The sequence below is a fragment of the Mesoplodon mirus genome (assembly GCF_964341445.2).
Source record: "Mesoplodon mirus genome assembly, chromosome: 3".
NCBI classification, from domain to species: Eukaryota; Metazoa; Chordata; class Mammalia; order Artiodactyla; family Ziphiidae; genus Mesoplodon; species Mesoplodon mirus.
Genome location: NC_138978.1, coordinates 174,850,959 through 174,870,970, shown reverse-complemented (window position 1 = coordinate 174,870,970; position 20,012 = coordinate 174,850,959). Strand labels below are relative to the sequence as shown.

The 20,012-nt window shown below is 50.2% G+C and overlaps 1 protein-coding gene across 1 annotated transcript; it reads left to right on the top strand.

Annotated features, from left to right (window-relative positions):
• Positions 1-3,932: 3,932 nt before the first annotated feature.
• POGK (pogo transposable element derived with KRAB domain) lies at positions 3,933-19,989 on the top strand (the record flags this gene model as incomplete). The annotated part of the gene is made up of 7 exons (XM_082612268.1): positions 3,933-4,255; positions 4,305-4,603; positions 5,889-6,022; positions 11,994-12,120; positions 12,910-13,008; positions 14,378-15,861; positions 18,112-19,989. The coding sequence occupies 6 exons, from the start codon at positions 3,933-3,935 to the stop codon at positions 15,847-15,849; spliced, it is 2,454 nt and encodes an 817-aa protein (XP_082468394.1). The 3' UTR covers positions 15,850-15,861; positions 18,112-19,989.
• Between the last annotated feature and the right edge of the window lie 23 nt (positions 19,990-20,012).

The following is a 20,012-nucleotide window of genomic DNA, read 5'->3' as shown; positions in this document are numbered from 1 at the left end:
GAAAAAACTGAGAAGTACTTGTGAAGGTCATAGCTCAGGAACACAGTGAGCTACCCAAAGAGATGCATGTCACTTTAGGGCTTAAAAAAAAGGGGGGGTGTACATTCTCCATTTTCTCTTTCCTCTTCACTCTGATGGATGAAGAAAATCACAAGGCCTGAGGGTGTGGCAGAGCCACAAGATGGAAGGAACCTGGGTCTCTAAATCACAGCATGGAGGAGAGTCACCTGTGGACCAGGAACACCCACAGAGGACTGTTACATAAATGAAAGATAAATTTCTATTGTTTGAGCCTTTATACATTTGGGAGTCTGTTTGTAGTCTGTACAGTATGCTCCCCTTATCCATGGTTTCACTTTCCACAGTTTTAGTTACCCATAGTCTACCATGGTCTGAAACTATTAAATGGAAAATTCCAGAAATAACTCATAAGTTTTAAATTGTGCACTGTTCTGAGTAGCATGATGAATTCTTGCACCATCCCCCTCCATCTTGCCCGGGACAGTGAATCATCCCTTTGTCCAGCATATCCTGCCCATTAGTCACTTAGCAGCCATTTCAATGATCAGACTGACTGTCTCAGTATCTCAACGCTTGTGTCAAGTGGTACTTATTTTACTTAATAATGGCTCCAAAGTGCAAGAGTAGTGATGCTGGTAATTTGGATATGCCAAAGAGAAATCACAAAGTGCTTCGTTTAAGTGAAAAGGTGAAAGTTCTCAACTCAGTAAGGAAAGTGAAAAAATCATATGCTGAGGTTGCTAAGATATGGTAAGAATGAATCTTCTATTCATGAAATTGCAAAGAAGGACAAAACCCATGCTAGTTTTGCTGCTGCACCTCAAACTGCAAAAATTATGATCACAGCGTATGATAAGTGCTCAGTTAAGATGGAAAAGGTATTAAATTTGTGGGTGGAAGACATGAACAGAAAATGATTCAGTACTAACTGTGGTTTCAAGCAGCCACTGGGGGTCTTAGATCATGTCCCCTGCAAACAAGGGGGGACTACTGTACTACACTCAGTATTACAATTCTCTTTGCTTTTTTTCTAGAGAAACCTCTACCTGTTCCTTAATCCTCTGAGTTTCTCTAACAACACACTGCCTCTCCAGGAACCTTCTAACCCTTCCAAGAACTGTCCGGAGCAGGGTTTCCCTTACCATTTTATCAAGATCTCCCAGGAACAGTTTCAGGCTTTACTGGGAATATGAACGTAGAGGTCATATCTTGATCTTCCTCTGAAGTGCCAGAATCCCAGGGAAGAGAAAGATACAGCCAGCAGGTACATGCCCTCCCCGCATTTGGTTCTTTATTTCTCCACTCGCAATCTTGGATTCCCTTGTCCACATACCTGAGGATTTCCACCATGAAATGGCAACTCTCCTTTGCCCTGTCTCAGAGCATCCCCATGAGGGCCAGTGATGGGAGCTCTAAGTCCAAGGTTGCCTGTTGTCACGGTCTCAATTAGCTTTCACCACAAAAATGCTACCTAACCAGCCACCTGAGGACTCAATAGCTTAAAACAAAACAGTGACCTCTTCTCATGTTCACAGGATGGCTGTGCAGCACAGGTCTCATTCTGGAGCCCAGGCTGGAGGGGCAGTGACTAACTGGGCATGATTTTGTCATGGCAGAGGACAAAAGCTACCAGAGATATAAGTGAGAATATGTGAGACCTTCTATGACCCATGTTCAGGACTCACATGTAATCACTTCCACCTACATTCAATCGGCCAAAGCATGTCACATGGCCATGACAAGTGAAGGGGCATTGAAGTACATTCTGTACAACTGAGACCTCAGCAAGCTGTGCTATGTAACAGCAAGGTGTACTACCACAGAAACACAAAGAAGCAAGACCATTAATTCAATCTACCACAGTCCCTGAGAGATGGAGCAATGGGGGCCAGTAGCTATGCTGTCTGAGGGCCATGGAGCCTGTACGGAAGGTCAGAAATGTGTATTAACCAGCAGACATTACAGTTCAAGAGGTATTTTGTGGGACTTGGGCTCTTTGGAATCCCTATGGTTTGTGTATTGCAAAAATTCAACAGAAGGAAAGATGAAGTCAGACCAATCACATCATTAAAGAACTATCATGTTGATTCCATAGGTGTTCTGTTCATAATTATTAACCACTTACTAACAGATATCCATCCTACCAAAGCCATGCACCATTTCAAAGACTAGCTTCAGTCACTCCCCATTCAGACTAAGCCAAAGTCTTACGGAGAAAGGAATCACTGAATGATACAGCTGAGGGGAAGCTCAGACAATAACTAGCTCAACCCCCTCTCTCTGAAGATGAGGAAACTCAGGCAGAGACAAGTGATGTGACTTAGCCACAAACATGAATGTCTGCAGTGTATTGTGCTGACCCCAGCACTTTGTTCCTATGAATAAGTCGTGTTAGCAGTTGTGGACTCCTACAGTAATTGAGATCATGGGGCAGTGGGTTCAAAGTCAAGAATTCAGGTGGGACACTGTTGGTTGGCCTCTTCCCAGGGAAAACCTAATCAAAGCTGCATGAGAACAGTGGGGCTCTCAGAGCCTAAAACCCTAGCATAATATTCCTCTTTGGTTATCTCACAACCTGTATCAAGACTTTTTTTGTAAGGTGAGCTGTCAGCAGTGCCCCTAGTACTCTTCTCCTTCCCGACTCCCTCCTCACCTTTCCATTGGAAGCAGCCATTTTCTCAGAAAAGATGGGAATGTCAATCAATTTGAGCTAAGATGTCACACTTGCTCTAAAAACGTTAACTTTATACACAAAAAGAATTGTGCGTAAAAATAAACAAAAAATCCTAATATCTACCTCTCTCCCAATATTTGAATCGACTGTTCTCCATCGATTAGACCTCTTTGGTCTTGGTCTTTGGTTGTCCACCATAATTACACGTCAAAGATGCGATTGTCATACTATATTTTATATATTGAGAGCTCCACAATTCCACTGTAGCCTCTCCATGGCAGAGAGAAATCAAAGTCACATATAAATATATACAGGAATGGCGACAAAAACTTGGAGAAATCTTTCCCTGCAGGCACTCAGGTCTCAGGGACAGTCTGAAAATTTTGACAAAATTCTCTCCTTGACCAAATTTTAGTCAGGCTCCTCTGAACCCTCTTTTCCACTAGGCCTCTACATGGGACACATACACACCGGCTCCGGTCCTCAGCCCTCCCAGCAGTTTTAGCAAGAATCCTGCTAAATCAGTTTAGAGAGAACCCTCCCACCCTGGATATCCGATCAACCTGGCTTGCCATCAGCAAGCATCCCGTTAAATCGGTTTAGCAAGAGTCCCTCTACCCTTCTTGTCTCCTCTTAGAATTCCATCCACTGACCTCCTCACTCCGAGATGGGTGATAATTCCCCGCCTCGTCTTTGCTGTATTCACAGTTGAGCCGGAGAGCTCAGCTCTATTGCAATAGTCTTGCCAGCTATCTCAATCATCCCGAATAAAGTCCTACTTTTCCGCTTTAACAATTGTCAGAATAATTTCTTCTTTAATGAGTTCCCAACAAAAAAACCAAACCCGGGATTTTTTCTGGAATGAGAAGAGATTCAGGGCTTCTCCGCTCACTTTTGTTGTATTTGTCCACAGAGCTGCACGCAAATTCTTTGAACATTTTGGAGAAGATCCTTCTATACAGTTACTTCCTCCATGGCATTACACACTTGGGATTTAACACGCAACAACTACAAAAATCAGGAAGTTCCTTCAACATGTATATTACGTACGAAGTTCTGAACATGTGCCTGCCAGAATATGCATATGCATGCTTCCCGAAACATCCTAGACCCCTCCTCACTCCCCCAAAGCCCCTCGCTGCTCTACTCTTCATAACACATTCCTTGAAGAATGCCTTAGAGTGCCTCGAGTGCTCGTCCAAGCAAGTGCAAAGCAGTGGTTCGTGCAAATAAGCGCATGAACGTGTGCACCCAGGCTACATTCAGTTCAAACATAAATCCGGGCTCTTCCTGCCTCATCTATGCCGAGGTCGCACATGGTGCACAGGAAACTGCACCAGGGGGAGCCGAGAGGGCAGAGAGCACTACTACTCAGGCCAGCGAGGCGGAGCCGGGCGGAGGGTCGGGAGCTCAGCCAAGAGGAGCGCGCGGCGCGGACCGGCCGGAAGCCACGCCGGGAGGAGGGTCGGGAGCTGGCGCGGGCGCCGTCCCCCGGCGCCGCCGCGGCCCGCTGACATCAGCCGCGCTCCTCCCCTCGCCTCCCAACACCCTCAGCTCCCGGCCGGGCCCTCCCTCCTCCCACCACGTGTCCTCCCCGCTCCCTCCCGAGGGGCCGCGCGCACGGGAAGCCGGAGAGACGGAAAGGATGGCGCTGTGACAGCCGGGCCGGAGCCCTCGGCGTCTCCACCGCGGCCCCGGCCCACGCCTCGGCTCTCGGCCCGGCGGTGAGTGCGCGCGGACGTGCGGGTCGGGGGCCGGGGGCGGCACGGCCCCTCCCTCGGGCCCCCGGCGGTTCGGCCGCGGCGGGGGCAGGGGGTCCCGAGGCTGCAGCTGCAACTGCCGCCGCCACTGCCTTTGTTGCGGGCCCGCCGGGGAAGGCAGGCGGCGCCGGCCCCGGCCGCTCGGCAGGTGCGCTGGGGCCGGGAGCGGGCCAGGCGGGGAGATGGGCCGGGCCGGGCGCGGGCAGGGGGGCGGCAGGAGCGCTCCCGGCGCGGGGCCGCGGAGAAAGGGAAATGGGACAAGATGGCTGGAGAAACCGGAGCGCGCCCGGGGGCGCGGCAGCGGCGGCGGGCGGGGCGCCGGGCCGGTGGGCGGTGGCGGGGCAGAGGATACCTCTTCGCTTGCACCTTCACCGCGGGGCGGCGCCCCCATCCCCTCATCTCCCTCCCGGGAGCCGGCGGGGGAGGCCGCGGCCAAGTTCGGGCCCCAGCTCCAGGGATCTGAAGCCTGTTCCACCCGCCCCAGACCTATCCTGCCGCATTCGCCCGTCCTTTTTGAAAATATCGAAGAAGCAGACTTTGAACTCCGGAAGGATCTTTTCTTCGGAAGCCCGGGAGGATGCGGCCCACAAGATGCGCGCTCACTCCACACCTAGGAATTGCCCGCGCCCCTAGAGGGCAGGAGCGCGGCCCTTTGTACTGGCCTAGGAGCTGGGCGAGAGAATTTGCAGAAGAGAGAGAATTTGCGGCCCAGAGGCAGCGAGTCTTCCCGGTGGCGGTGGGCCCCAGAGCCTGGCCCCAGCTGATTTCTGCACCTTCTTGGGTGTCCAGGCATTACCCCTCACTAAGGATCACCGACTCCTGGGCTTGGAAAGTCGCGTAAGGCAGAAGACTCTTATTTTCTGACCTGGCTCATGGACAGAACCTTTGAGTCTGGAAAATCCAGGTACTCTGGGCCACCCAACCTCCTGATGGTGAACTGGCCCTGTAGGAACAACCCAGTTGAGCGAGTGCTCCGTCTGTGTTCAAATGCCTTCATTGAAAGGAAGCCAACACCGCTGTCTTGCTGCCAATTCCATGTTTGGGTGGCACTGGCTGTGAGAAAGTTCTGCCATTTGATGCACTCTTTGAAAACCCCTTCCCGGAATGTTTACTCAGCGGCCTGTTCTGCCTTTGGGTCTCTACAGAACCAGTCTGGTCTCTCTTACACAGATAGCTTTTTAAATATTTGAAGGCAGCCAGGTATGCTATCTGCCTGCAGCCCTCTTCTTATCATAATTAAATATGTCACCTTCCAGCTTCCTGGTGCTTTCCCTGAAACCCTTCCTCCCCAGGCCTGGCCCTGTCCCCTTCCATTGTTCCAGCTGAACTGTGCTTGGGGCTAAAAAGGTTTGTGTAGCTTGAGCTGCCCCCATCACAAGCTTTAAAGAGTTCACACTAGCACCTGATTTTTCTGAACTGAATCTTGCTTGCAGAGATGGAGTCCACAGCCTACCCTCTCAATTTGACCCTGAAAGAAGAGGAAGAAGAGGAAGAGATTCAGAGCCGGGAACTGGAGGATGGCCCCACAGATATGCAGAAAGTCCGAATCTGCTCCGAGGGCGGATGGGTAAGTAAGAAGGTGTGGGGTCCACACACAGCTGTGAGGGGCGGGCCTGGGAGCCAGACTTGTATTAAGTCTCTTCCTCAAGCAGACATAGGAAGTAAAAATAGCCTAGCCCAGCCCGGTGTGTTTGCATTCCTGAGAAAACAGTTCTGTGGCTTTAAAAGGCACAGTGAAGAATGGAACTGGTTATGGGAACGGTCCCTTCAGGCACGCAGCTTCAGGCACGCCATCAGGATCGCCATCAGGATCGGAAGTCCAAGAGGCCACGACTGTGTCTCTCCCCTGTACCCGTGGATTCCCTGTATCCGTGGATTCCCTGTATCCTGCTCAGTGCCAGGCACCTTGTAGACACCAACTAAATCTCTGCCGGCCTGTGTGAAAGAAAAATTGTTCTGGCATTTGTTAAGATGATAAGGAAGACCATTCAGGACGATTGAGATAGGTTTCAAGACTGTCACCGTAGGGGAGAGAGATAGGGCTCAGCAAGTGGGGATTTATAGCCAAGGAGCGGAGCGGAGGGCTCAGTGGTTGGAAAATTACTAAGAGGAGACATCCACGGTGGGGGGCTCTTTCTAACCTGACTTAGCAGGATTCTTGCTAAAACGGGTCTGGGCAGACGGAGAACCAGAGGCGGGTGTGTATGTGTCCAAGAAGCCTAGTGAAGAAGAGGGCTCCGAGGAGCCTGACCAAAGTCTGGGTGAGGAGAGAGTATCACCTACTGCTGGTTGAAGGGAGCCGTTTAAACCATTTAAGTAAGTCTTGGGCACTGAACTGACGTGAGGAGAGCTTTATGAGACGAGGCCAGTGGACACAGGCGAGAGCTGCATTTCCAGCTGGTCCTGGATGGAGGGACTGGGATAGTAGGCAGCAGTGAATAGGGGGCGTATCCAAACAGCATAGTGTGATAGAATGAGAGTAAACTTACAGAAGGGTAAATGCAACAGATATTTATAGTCATTGTTATGTACATTACTCACAGTACTTACTGGACTTCACGATAATTGGGCATGAATGGTAAACATTTTAAAGAAGCAACAAAATGATATTCCTTTTCTCTGCTTAGTTTTCCACTGTGTATGAATGTCATCGGTATACATATCCTTTGTTTCCAGTGAGAGATCTGTATTCATAGAATCATGGTCCTTCCAAACTATCCAATCCCGCTCCGCTCCCACTGCATGGGGTGCAGCAAGGTTATCTATTTTGCCCCTAGGATACACATGTATGCTGACATTTGTTCTTAAAAACACCTCTTGAGCTGGAACCTTAAAAGTAGTGCATTTCGTTGTATGTGTGTTATACTTCAATGAAAAAAATTTTAAGCAGTACAACACCAGGCTCTGGGTTTGCTCATCTAGCTATGGAGGCTGGATTGCATTTGTCTCTTCGGCCCACCCTGGCCTCCTCCCCAGTTCAGATCCATGAAGCTGGGGAGATTTGGGAGAGCAGGCATCAGTCCTGTCTAGCCCTGAGCAAGAACTCATGGCTTTGAGGCTGCACTGGCCAACCGAGAACACCTAGACAGAATGGAGAAGTGCGCAAATCAGGTGCAGTAGAAGCGCACATGAGTGTCTTGGGACAACACAGAGAGGAGCGAGGTGAAGCCCATGCTTGGCTGGGAAAGAAGGAGGTAACCAGAGGAGCTGGAGGAGGGGGACTGGCATGAGTGGCCCCCAGGCAGTCTGCCATCCATCCGCAGCTACTGAGCACAGTGCTGGGTGTTATTAAGGCAAAATCCCTAGTCTCGCGGGGGTACTAGTCTTGTAAGGAAGATAGGGAAGTAAATCTAATTAACTGCACAGTATTTGGAGTTCTGTGGGGGAAGTCAGCTCAGGATGGGCCCTCCTGCAGGCTGGAGAACCAGAGAAGGCAGGCAGGGACCTGGTCTGGAGCAGTAGGCAATTTTGCCCCCAGTCCCATCCCTCCCAGGGACGTCTGGGTGGAGACGTTTTTGGTTGTCATGACTCGGGATGGGGCTTGGGGAGTGGGAGATCCTACAGGCGTCTCCTGGGTAGAGGCCAGGGATGCTGCTACCCATCGGTGATGCACAGGACAGCTCCCACAACGAAGAATTATCTGGCCAAAAATGTCAGCAGTGCTGAGGTGGGAAAAACCCTGCCCTAGAGCATTAAAACTAGGGGAAGAGGGCTTCCCTGGTGGCGCAGTGGTTGAGAGTCCGCCTGCCGATGCAGAGGACACATGTTCGTGCCCCGGTCTGGGAGGATCCCACATGCCGCGGAGCAGCTGGGCCCGTGAGCCATGGCCGCTGAGCCTGCGTGTCCGGAGCCTGTGCTCTGCAACGGGCGAGGCCTCAACAGTGAGAGGCCCGCGTACCGCAAAAAAAAAAAAACTGGGGGAAGAAAAGAATCAAATATATATTTTGGTTGTTGGGGATTGTGCTAGAGTGATCAATAAAAGCTTTTCAAACCAAAGAATCATGCTGTATATTAGGGTAATATTTCATGGGAGAACTGGAGTAGAAATCCAATTTCAAGTAGAAAAAAAGGGAAAGTGTACTTTGAACCAAGGCTTGGCCATAGGTGGAACCAGCCAAGGGAAGGCAGGGTCTTGCCCTCCAGGCAGCCAGAAGCAAAAGCACTGGAGAGGAAAGCTTGTGTGTGCAGAGTCCGGAGCAGCTCCTGCAGCTGGAGCCTGCAGTGGAGTCAGGCAGTGGAGGGGATGGGCGAGAGAAGCGGAGGAGGCCAGGGGACCGAGCCAGCCCTGCGGGGCAGTGTGCTGTGCCCAGGAGTCTGAGCTCTCTCCCTAGTAGCTCTGAGGAAGAAGTCCTCGGCTCGTCTTTCTAAGGGACCCTACGGTTTGCTGCCGCCACCAGGCAGAGGCCACTTGGCCTAAGTGGCTTGCCGAGAAAGCACGGGCTTGGGAGTCAGACTTGCTAACTCTGTGACCTTGGGCAAGATACTTATCAGCCCTGTTTCCTCACCCATAAACCTGGGGTGGTGATCCCCGTATCCCTGCACTATTTAAAGGATTCAATAAGGTAACACATTTAACCACGTAAGAGGGAGTGCCCTACACAGTGCCTGGCATACAGCAGGCACTCTGTCAGTGCACCGGTCCCAGCCCTCTAAGTGCTGTCTTCGCTGGGTGGTCATGCAGCTTTGTCAGCGAGCCTGGGCAGCGTGTAAGTACTTTAGGACGGTTACCCTTAGAGATAAGCATTGGAATGCCAGCTCGTGGGAGTGAGGGAGGCAGCGCACACAAGCTGAAGGAAGAACACCTGTCTGATGAGTCCTTGACCTTCTGAGGGAAGGCAGGAAGGCGGGATCGAGGGCCTCTACCTGTGAGGCCAAGCAAGGGTGTCCAGGGGTTGGATGCCGGCTGCCTGATTTCTGAGTTTGGCCCAGGGCTGGCCCTGTTTACCTTCTGCTGTGCTTGGCTAGATAAAAGGCCTCTGTGGAGAGAGGGGAGGCCTGCACAGCAGGGCCTGGCTGAAGGCTTGCTCAATTCTCACAGAAGGTTGCTGTGAGGAGAATTCCTAAGCCACTGCACTGTGTGCCTCTGGAGCATAATGTGGGCTTGTCTGAGGATCCTCCGGGGCTCAGTCATAAATGGGAGGAGATGAATCCAGCCTCAGCCTCCAGCTGCCTTCTCACCACTCCAGGGCTGCTGATATTTTTACCAGGCCCAGGATGTGTTACCTTCTACAAGGATCGATATGGGTAGCCCCTCTGAAATGACAGGCATAGCCAGTCCTGTGTCCTGTTTTATCAGCAAAGGGAAAGGGACTATAAATAGGTATGGCCTAGATCTGGAATTTCCTAGGGAGAGAAAAGGCCAAAGGGAGAGTTGTTTAAAAGCCTGGGAAGTGGGATGGGGTGGGATGGAAAATTCCTGGCTGCCTGGCTTTCCAGATTGATGAAGTCTGAGCGGAGCCTAGAGACCAATCCGTTTGTACCTCCTGGTATTTTACACTAGGGATTTTTGTCCATTCTTACTCCAAAGAGTAAGTTCTGTGACAGATAAATTTTAACGATTATTTGAAACTATTCCAAGTGGAATAAGAGAAGGGAAGTCCAGAGGTTATTTGCTTAAATCTTTGATTCAAGAACACATTTTTTTTTTTTTTTTTTTTTTTCCTTTTTGCGGTATGCGGGCCTCTCACTGTTGTGGCCTCTCCCGTTGCGGAGCACAGGCTCCGGACGCGCCGGCCCAGCGGCCGTGGCTCACGGGCCCAGCCGCTCCGCGGCATATGGGATCCTCCCAGACCGGGGCACGAACCCGTATCCCCTGCATCGGCAGGCGGACTCTCAACCACTGCGCCACCAGGGAGGCCCAAGAACACATTTTTAAGGGATTACTACCTGCAGGAAGTGTTCTAGGCTTGGGGAAACAAAACGGAATAAGCCCAGGTCCTGCCCTCAGTGAGCCAATATCCTAGTGGAAGAAGCAGACAGGTAAACCAAGAGGACTCTGCAGTGTGATAAGTGCCACCAGAGCCTTGAGCCCAGGGCGTCACAGGGCACACAGCCTGGGTTGGGACCAGTTTCCCGGGGAGCAGGATGTCTGGGCTGAGTCTTGGAAGGTGGGTGGGTGTCAGCCAGGCCAAGAATGGGGAGGACCTCCGAGGCAGCGGGGCACCATGTGCGGAGACACGGAGGGTGTGAGGATGGTTTGTTCAGGGAACTGCAGCAGCTGAATACCGCCGAGCGTGTGCGGGGTGGGAGCGGAGGCCTGCCAGCTGGTTACCTGGGAGGCCCCCCTGCCCTCTGTGAGGGCGGGAGCCGTGAAGTCAGACAGTGCTGTGTCCCACTCGCAACCCTGCCGTTATTGGCTGTGTGACTTTGGGCCAGAAATGGGGCTGCTCTGCGCCCGTTTCCTCCTTAATTAAATGGGGCTGTGGGGGGAATAAGGGAAGCAGTGACGGGGCCTTTCCTAGGAGCTTCTCCCTGTGTGGAAGGGGCTGTGAGGGTGGGGGGGGATGGGGTGGGCTTCGTGAGTAAGGAAGAAGGGCCGGGAGATGTAGGTGATGCATGGCCGGGTGCCTGAAGAAGCTGCAGGCGGTGCAGACGCTGGACTTTTCTAAGCAGATGGAAAACAGTACTCTGACCCCCCAGGCCCTAGATTCAGCTATGGGGAGTAGCCGTGGAAGCAGCAGCCCAGATCCCTTACCATTGAATACGATGAACTTGGGAGTAGGATTTTTAATGGCTGAAGGAAAACACATAGTAAAAAGAAAAGCAGAGAGTTGAACAAGAGGGGGTCGGTCTGGGTGGCTTGGCTGCGTTTGGCTGCTCAGGCACCCCCGTCCCACTGGCCCATGGGGGCGGGGAGGTAGGTAAGCCGGGAGCGGGCTGTAGAGCGCTCTTCTCTGGCCTTAGGGCTTCCTGCTGCGGGTCTAGGCATCGAAGCAAAGCAGTCTGCTCTGGTATCTCGTTACATAAATTGAAGCTCTAATGAGCCCTTCCGTCCTCCTCCTCATGCTCTTGTGGATCGGAAAAGCCCGGCTGAGGCCCCTTCTCTCACTGGCCCCTCCCTGGCAGCGTTGGGTTCTGAGTCAAAAACGGGGGCTAGTGCCCTGCAAATGGAGACTAGTGCCCAGGAGGCCCCCAGCACCCTCCTGGGCTGAGGATCTGTGCCCAAGGGAGAGAGCAGGGTTGTGCTGGTGGGGCAGCTGTCTCGGGGTGTTTCCTTGAGCGTGGTTGGTTCTGGCTCTGGATGGGGGCTGAGCCGTGATCAGCTCTCCCTGCTGTATGTGAGGATCCAGTGTCTCCCAACCCGTACGGGGGACTTTTCTTCTCAAGGTGCTGCTCTCCTTATCTGTGGATGCCGGGGGAGGAAAGCACTCAGCAGGGCACGGGAGACCTTGTTTTTGTCTTGGTTTTGCTTCTCGGAGGAGCCGTGTGACTGAGGACAGACGTTTCCCCGGGCCCAGGCCCTCGCCTGTGAGGAGGGTGTGTGATCTGTGTCTGCACGTGCCTCCTAGTCGTTGAGAAAGGCCTGTTCACTGTTGCAGGTGCCGGCCCTATTCGATGAGGTGGCCATATATTTTTCCGATGAGGAGTGGGAAGTTTTGACGGAGCAACAGAAGGCCCTCTACCGGGAGGTCATGAGGATGAATTACGAGACTGTCCTGTCCCTGGGTAAGGCTTTGTTTTCCTTTGTCTCCTAGAAGCTCTGAGCCCAGAGAATTGTTTCCACGTCTCTCTTCTCTGGTGTATCCAACATCCCTCTCTCCTGAACTTGGGAGTCTGTCCCCACAATGCCTGTGCCCATTTAATTTCCTGTTTTTGATTTAGGCAGGATATAAATATTGTGTCCTTCTATGCAGCAGCTTGTGCCAGCGCTCAGAACCATCCTCATTCAACCCAGGCATTCTCATCAAACAAAGAAAAAACAAGACATAATCTAAGAAATGTCCCCATGGGTCTGGGCCTGTGCTTCATATGTTCCTTAGGAGGGAAGGCAGGGCCTCATTGTTACCCTGTCAGCCTTAGAAGCTTGGGGACATAGCCTCAAAGAATCCTTGCTCCCTTCCCAGCATTGATATCCATATTATTGGAATGTAACCATATTATTAGAATGTAACCCTTTGGAGGGATTTCCCCATTTGCTCCTGTGGGTACCAGAGTGCCCGTTAGATCCGTGGCTGCACCCACTCACTTCCCTGCTAAATGCAGTTCCGTTTTGTGGTTGCTGGTACATGAGCAGAGATTCATAAATTTCCTTGGACAGACCTATTTCCCATCATATTTTTTCTTTTAAGTATCCCTGAGCCCTTTCCCCCCACCTTTCATAAATCTGCATATTGAGAAGACTGTGGTGGGGTGGGAGTGGAGAGGAGGGTTTCTTAAGTATTATAAAGTACTTATTTTGGCAGCGTTCCAAGACAGTAACACACAGCTCTTACCTGTTTTATTTCCTATAAACAGAATTCCCATTCCCTAAGCCCGACATGATCACGCGGTTGGAAAGGGAGGAGGAGTCTCAGAATTCTGACGAATGGCAGTTCCAGGGAGGAACCTTTGCAGGTACTATGATTAACCCAATTCCACATCCATCCAGTGGGAGAATAATGAGATGAATTTTAAGTTTCCAGGTACATTCTGTGGGGTATTTAAGAGTAAGGCAAGGTTGTGAGGCAGAAAGATTATGGGCTTTGGAGTTTCAGAATCTCATTTCCTATGCTGTGTGACCTTAGGCGACTTCATCCACCTCTCTGAGCCTCCATTTCTTCACCCGTCGACTGTCAGTAATAAGTCTCAACATGCACCTTTGTATGCAGGTGAACCAAATTGAAGTTTGTATGGCTTTGGTCCAGCGCACATCCTGGGTGCCTGGGTGGCACACCACACACCTCTGAAAACTAAGGAAAATAGTGTGACGAAGCATGCATCCAGGGTTATTTACTTGGCTTCCTGTCTCCTTAATCTTGGATAGAAAAAGCAATAGCAGCTGTAGTACATACTTGAGCAAATACGTCTAAAGAAGCACTCGGTCTTTTATCAAGAAACACAGTTAGAGGGCAGGAGTTGGATAAATACAGCTTCCCAACAGCCAGAGTGGTTTGATTTGCCTTCTCTCTATAAGTAATAGTTTAAAATGCTGTATTTCATTGATTCCAAGACACGTTTTTCCCTCATCACTTTAACATCTCTGCAGTTGAGAATGCCTCTTAAAATTGATGGCATGTTATAGTTTCACTAGTAGCTTTTTTTTTTCTTAATGGCATATAATGGTGCATCTTGCAATTGATGGCATCTTAGTTTTGGTGAGATATGGTAATTTCCGTGAGTCTTCAATTTCCGTGAGTATTCAACTTCTGTGGCCACCTCCTAAACAAACATACAGTGAAACCCAGTTCTGACATTGGTATGCAAGAACCATACTTCTGCCTTATAAGCTTAACTTTGCTAAGTGTGGTATTGCTATAGATGTTCTTGGTTTAAGGGATATGATTCAGCCCATGATGATACAAATTCTGTAATATTATGTGGTAATGTGGGTTATAATTGGCTTTTCGTCCAGGTAAAGATTATTTTGACCCAGGCATGGCCCACACAGTTAGTATGTGATCCAGGCTTGTTGCCTGTATTCAGTTTCCAGCTCTGCCACTTCCTAGCTCAGCTACCTTGATGCATTACTTAATTTCTCTAGACTCACCTGCAAAGAAGAAATAAACAGTTATTGTGAGAATTAGATGTGGTAATCCATGGGAATTGGCACGGGGGTAACGACTTCGTAAGTGTTATCTGTTATTAGAGTTACTGCTTTTAGTGAATTTGAGATTAAGGTATTCTTGGTATTTCGACCAAAAAGAGAAAAAAAAAAATCAGGGAATGAGCCAGAAATCATTTTACTTACGGGCACTATCTTTGCCCCTCCCTGTCTGTCTGCCAGAAAATGAAGACTCTGACGTGAAACCCCCAGATTGGGTGGGCCCGATGAACACGGCCTCCCAGTTTCCGCAGCCTCAGCACCTGGACAGCTATGGCCTCCGTCTGCCTCGGGACATCACAGAGTTGCCCGAGTGGGGCGAGGGGTACCCCTTTTACATGGCCGTGGGCTTCCCCGGGTACGACCTCTCGGCAGACGACCTGGCCGGGAAGTTTCAGTTCAGCCGGGGCATGCGCCGCAGTTACGACGCGGGGTTCAAGTTAATGGTGGTGGAGTACGCCGAGAGCACCAACAACTGCCAGGCGGCCAAGCAGTTCGGGGTGCTGGAAAAAAACGTCCGCGACTGGCGCAAGGTGAAGCCGCAGCTGCAGAACGCCCACGCCATGCGGCGCGCCTTCCGGGGCCCCAAAAACGGGCGCTTCGCCCTGGTGGACCAGCGCGTGGCCGAGTACGTTCGATACATGCAGGCTAAAGGGGACCCCATCACCAGGGAGGCCATGCAGCTGAAAGCTCTGGAGATTGCCCAGGAGATGAACATTCCGGAGAAAGGGTTCAAGGCCAGCTTGGGCTGGTGTCGAAGAATGATGCGAAGGTATGACTTGTCTCTGCGGCATAAGGTGCCGGTGCCCCAGCAGCTGCCGGAAGACCTGACCGAGAAGCTCGTCACCTACCAGCGGAGCGTCCTGGCTCTGCGCCGGGCACACGACTACCAGGTGGCTCAGATGGGAAATGCTGACGAGACGCCCATTTGCTTAGAGGTGCCCTCGAGGGTGACTGTGGACAACCAGGGTGAAAAGCCCGTCTTGGTCAAGACGCCAGGCAGGGAGAAACTGAAAATCACAGCCATGCTTGGTGTCTTGGCAGATGGGAGGAAGTTACCTCCGTACATCATTCTGAGGGGCACATACATCCCCCCCGGGAAGTTCCCCAGTGGCATGGAAATCCGTTGTCACCGGTACGGATGGATGACGGAGGACCTGATGCAGGACTGGTTGGAAGTGGTGTGGAGGCGGAGAACCGGTGCAGTGCCCAAGCAGCGAGGGATGCTGATCCTCAATGGCTTCCGGGGCCATGCCACTGATTCGGTGAAGAGCTCCATGGAAAGCATGCACACCGACATGGTCATCATCCCGGGGGGCCTGACCTCGCAGCTGCAGGTGCTGGATGTGGTGGTCTACAAACCCCTGAATGACAGTGTCCGGGCCCAGTATTCCAACTGGCTCCTGGCGGGGAACCTGGCACTGAGCCCCACGGGGAACGCCAAGAAGCCGCCCCTCGGCCTCTTTCTGGAGTGGGTCATGGTGGCATGGAATAGCATCTCAAGCGAATCCATCGTCCAGGGGTTCAAGAAGTGCCACATCTCCAGCAACTTGGAGGACGAGGATGACGTCCTGTGGGAAATCGAGAGCGAGCTGCCAGGAGGAGGGGAACCGCCCAAAGAGTGCGACACTGAGAGCCTGACAGAGAGCAACTGAGGGAAAGCCAAGGTAAGCAGTCGGGAGGAGCCGCCGGTGCCCACCCTGAGGGACGTGTTGGGTTCCACAGACACCTTGTCTCTTGCCATTATTTTCCTCTGTTTCCGAGAACTCTTCGAGCCCACAGCGCAGTGCTGTAGGTAACGGGCCATCCGCATTTTCTCCTTTATGTGAAACTTTGGTTGCTTGGCTTATTTCGTGGGTACTTTGTATAATGCATGAAGTGAACAAGGAGTGAGCTCCCAGAACATTTCATCTGAGGGCCGTAATTATCGCTGAAATTATTTGGGCCTGAAAGCGCGTAGTCTGACATGGCTCCGATAAGAACAAGTTTTGTCTGCAAAAGCAAAATTTTTCTTCCCCTTATAAATCGTGCTGAACATTTAGGGCCAGTGTGTGTACCTGATTCACTTGGAGCGGCCGTGCTCGCCTTGGCTAGCCTATAGGGCTGGGACGTAAGGACGCATGTGCCTTCGGACTGTGTCGCCTGGGCCTCAGGTCTCCGTCCTGGGGTGGTCTGCAGTAGCCCAGTGGGGAAGGAAAGAAATAGCTTATGCCTGCTTCTCCCTGGGAGTTCAAAAGTGTGTTTTAAACCACCATCTCATTCTCATGACATTCACATGGAGCGAACAATTATAATAATTTCACAGACGTTTGAAGGGTGATATTTTTAAATTGAAACTGCACCAGAAAATTAAAAAAAATAAAAAAATAAAAAAACAATGCTTATCTCGGACTACAGCGAGTAAAGTCTAAGGACTGAGGACGACAGGCCCGAGAATTCTCAGTTAAGTATAGGAGGGCAACAGCTTTAAAAGGAAGTGGGGGGCTTCCCTGGTGGCGCAGTGGTTGAGAGTCCGCCTGCCGATGCAGGGGACATGGGTTCGTGCCCCGGTCCAGGAAGATCCCACATGCCGCGGAGCGGCTGGGCCCGTGAGCCATGGCCGCTGAGCCTGCGCGCCCGGAGCCTGTGCTCCGCAACGGGAGAGGCCACAACAGTGAGAGGCCCGCGTACCGCAAAAAAAAAAAAAAAAAAAAAAAAAAGGAAGTGGGGAGTGGGGGCTACCAGATATCACTAGTGGAGTGAGCCTCCCCACCCGGACCCCTTGAGCGAGGGTGAACGGCCACCTACAGTGGGCAACATACAGAGAGAACAGACATTTCATTTTACCTTCTTGTTCTCATTTCCCTAATTGTCAGTTCATTTGTGCCTCCAGACAGTGTTTAATATGAAGAGAGCACTCCTTTCACAGAGGACTTAAAAGTACCTTGACGGTTTCTTTTTCTTTCCTTTAAAGTATAATTAGGTATTTCCACCCTACTTGCTTCTTTCTCCACATGAAATGCTAAGAGAAATCTTCTGTTACACCGCCCCCCTTCATGCTGTGTAAGTTGAAGAGTGACTTATGTCTCCTTCCCTGCCCCCAAATCAAACTGTATACCTAACATTGAATCGCAGTGTTATTCTGAGACCCCTAGAGTTACAGAGCCAAGGAGAAGTTGTTACTGTTACAGTCGAAATCACCAAAATTGCTTTTTTCCCCTCATGTTCCCTTATTCTTTCACTCCGTGAATTCAGCCTCCCTTTTGTGCTAATCATTACACTGCCTCCACTGGATATCAGACTTTGAATTAGTGACTTTTTACCCTTTTTACCTTCCCGCCCCCCGCCTTGTTAGATAACATTTTTGTGCATTTTTAATTTTCTAAGCTATTTGCTACCCAAAGGACTGGATCAAAAAACCGCCAGAGGGCTTCTTAGAGTCCACCTGCCGAAGCAGGGGACACAGGTTCGTGCCCCGGTCTGGGAAGATCCCACATGCCGCGGAGCGGCTGGGCCCGTGAGCCATGGCCGCTGAGCCTGCGCGTCCAGAGCCTGTGCTCCGCAACGGGAGATGCCACAGCAGTGAGAGGCCCGCGTACCACAAAAAACAAACAAACAAAAACGCCAGAAGAGGAAAGGGAAAAAAACAATGCCGGGCTACAGCTATGTACGTAGGCATTCATGTCCGATCCCAACCATGAGCTTTGGCTCATCTTGACGGCCACAGTTCTCTGTACAGCTGCCCTGTTTTTGAGCTGAGGAAGTGCCAGAAGTAGACAGGGATTCTCATCGAACAAGACATTTTGGAGGCGACATGGGCATAAAACGGCCTCTTCTCATCTGTTTGGAAATCTAATGGAATAAATATGTTCTTGAAAAGTTATACAGTGTCTAAAATCCAAGGGTTAACTCACACTTAGGTTCCCTCTGTTTTCCAGCAAATGAACTGTCTTTGGAGCAGTTGAGGAAAATCCTCAAGATTTCCTTGCAGCATGGATACACAGGGAGCAGCAAGAAAAGGCCACGGGGCTCAGACAGCCCAGGTCTGGACAGCAGCCTGAGCATCCCGTCTTGGGACACCGCCCACCCTCGCCCCATGTCCATGAGGTGTCAGAAAAGTCTAGGACCCTTCACTTCATCAGAGACATGATTAGAAAAGAAACTGCTTCTGCCTCATTTCTTGTTTTAGAGTTTACTCCATGTGTCCATCAAAAGAAACCTGTAGATAGGAATGAACAAAGGTATTTCCTGGAGAAGAGGCCATTTGTTCAGCACCAATAAGAGACTCATCCTACAGGCCCAACTCCACTGGTATTCTTTCTGTGGAGAAAACCTCAAGTCAATGTTTTTTCTTCTGCCTTTAAAAATGCTTCCATCAGTAGAACCTGTCCCCACACAGGTCAAGACTGCAGAGAAGGCTTTGTAGAAATGGCCATTTATGTACACCTGCTACTTACACATTTCCTCTTTTGGAAAAATGAGATGCTAATAACAACAACAAAATTCAGACATACTGGCCTGGTGCCAGCAGATGGCTTTTCTGTAGACAAACTAGGTTAGTGTGGAAGATACAGATTAAAATAAACTATGCCGTTTCATTTATCTTCCCAATCTGGTTGGCAGCTAGACTTTTCTAGGGTCTCATTTAATGGCCCTGTTTTTCATTATTATTATATTTAATGATAGGGTAGCATTTAGTACACAAGCTCTTCTGTTTCTCAGGCTGCCTGCAGAAGTCACCATAAATTATCTGCTGTCTACATGGTACAAAGCCCATTGACTCATCTGATTCTTGTTTTGTTAATTCCTTTAATATTTTTATGGCAAGGGTGGTGAGAGGGCACCATGGGCCTTTAGCCACAGCTGTTTGAAGACTTCTTCTATCCTGCAGAAATAGGTGGGAGGTCTTTGAATTTTTACACTAAAGTAATTTGCATTCCCACATAAGTTGAGTGTTACGAAAACATTCCTTCAAAGCTACCTGTGCTACGAAAAATATGCCAGAACCTCATAGACAAAGCCATTGTTAGAAATGTCATTCCAATGTCAGATCTGGTTAACAGGCTACCATAACCACTTTTCCTTCCTGTAGACCCAGCTCGTTTGTATATTATACTGTTCTTGGCATTTTGAAACACCTATTTCTACTCAGGTACTCATTTTCCTATTAGTGATTCACCTTCCTCATTTTTTAAAACCAGTTTTCCTCCAAGAGGGGAAATTTCACTTAACTTCTGGTATCTGAATAACTTTCAGTGTTTGAATCATTTCCCCATTTGCTTTTACCTGTACTGTATTCTTTGTCATCTCAAACGGCATCTAAATCCAGCTACTCTTCATTCCAGAAGTTTTCATTCCCTCCAATTACACTTAATTTATCCTCCACTGTCCTGGTTCCTGGCCCTTTCCTCTTTATGTCCTATTTTACTTGCTTTGGGAGCTTAAAGGATTTTATAAGACCTAATTTTTGGTTCCTGCATTGGAGCCATAGTTGTCTTGCAGGGAAGAGTAGAAAATGGGTTCAACTCCTGTTTCATTCCACCAACACCTCTTTGAGTCTCATCGTCAGCTGACAGATGATGCCTTACAGGTTGCTTAGCACTGGAACTTCCCTAGAGGAATGGCTCTACTATCAGGGTTTTTCTGGGCTCGTTCTTCCACTGACTTTATTATGATCTATGCCTAACAGAGCCCCAGTACAACTATTTTGCAGAATGGCTATTACCCTAGAGTTACTATAGCACATATTGAGACATAGTTGTACTCCCCAGTAGATAGGAACTGACTCCAACAATAAACTTTGATAATAAAGACAATAGGCTCTGGTGGTTTTATTTAT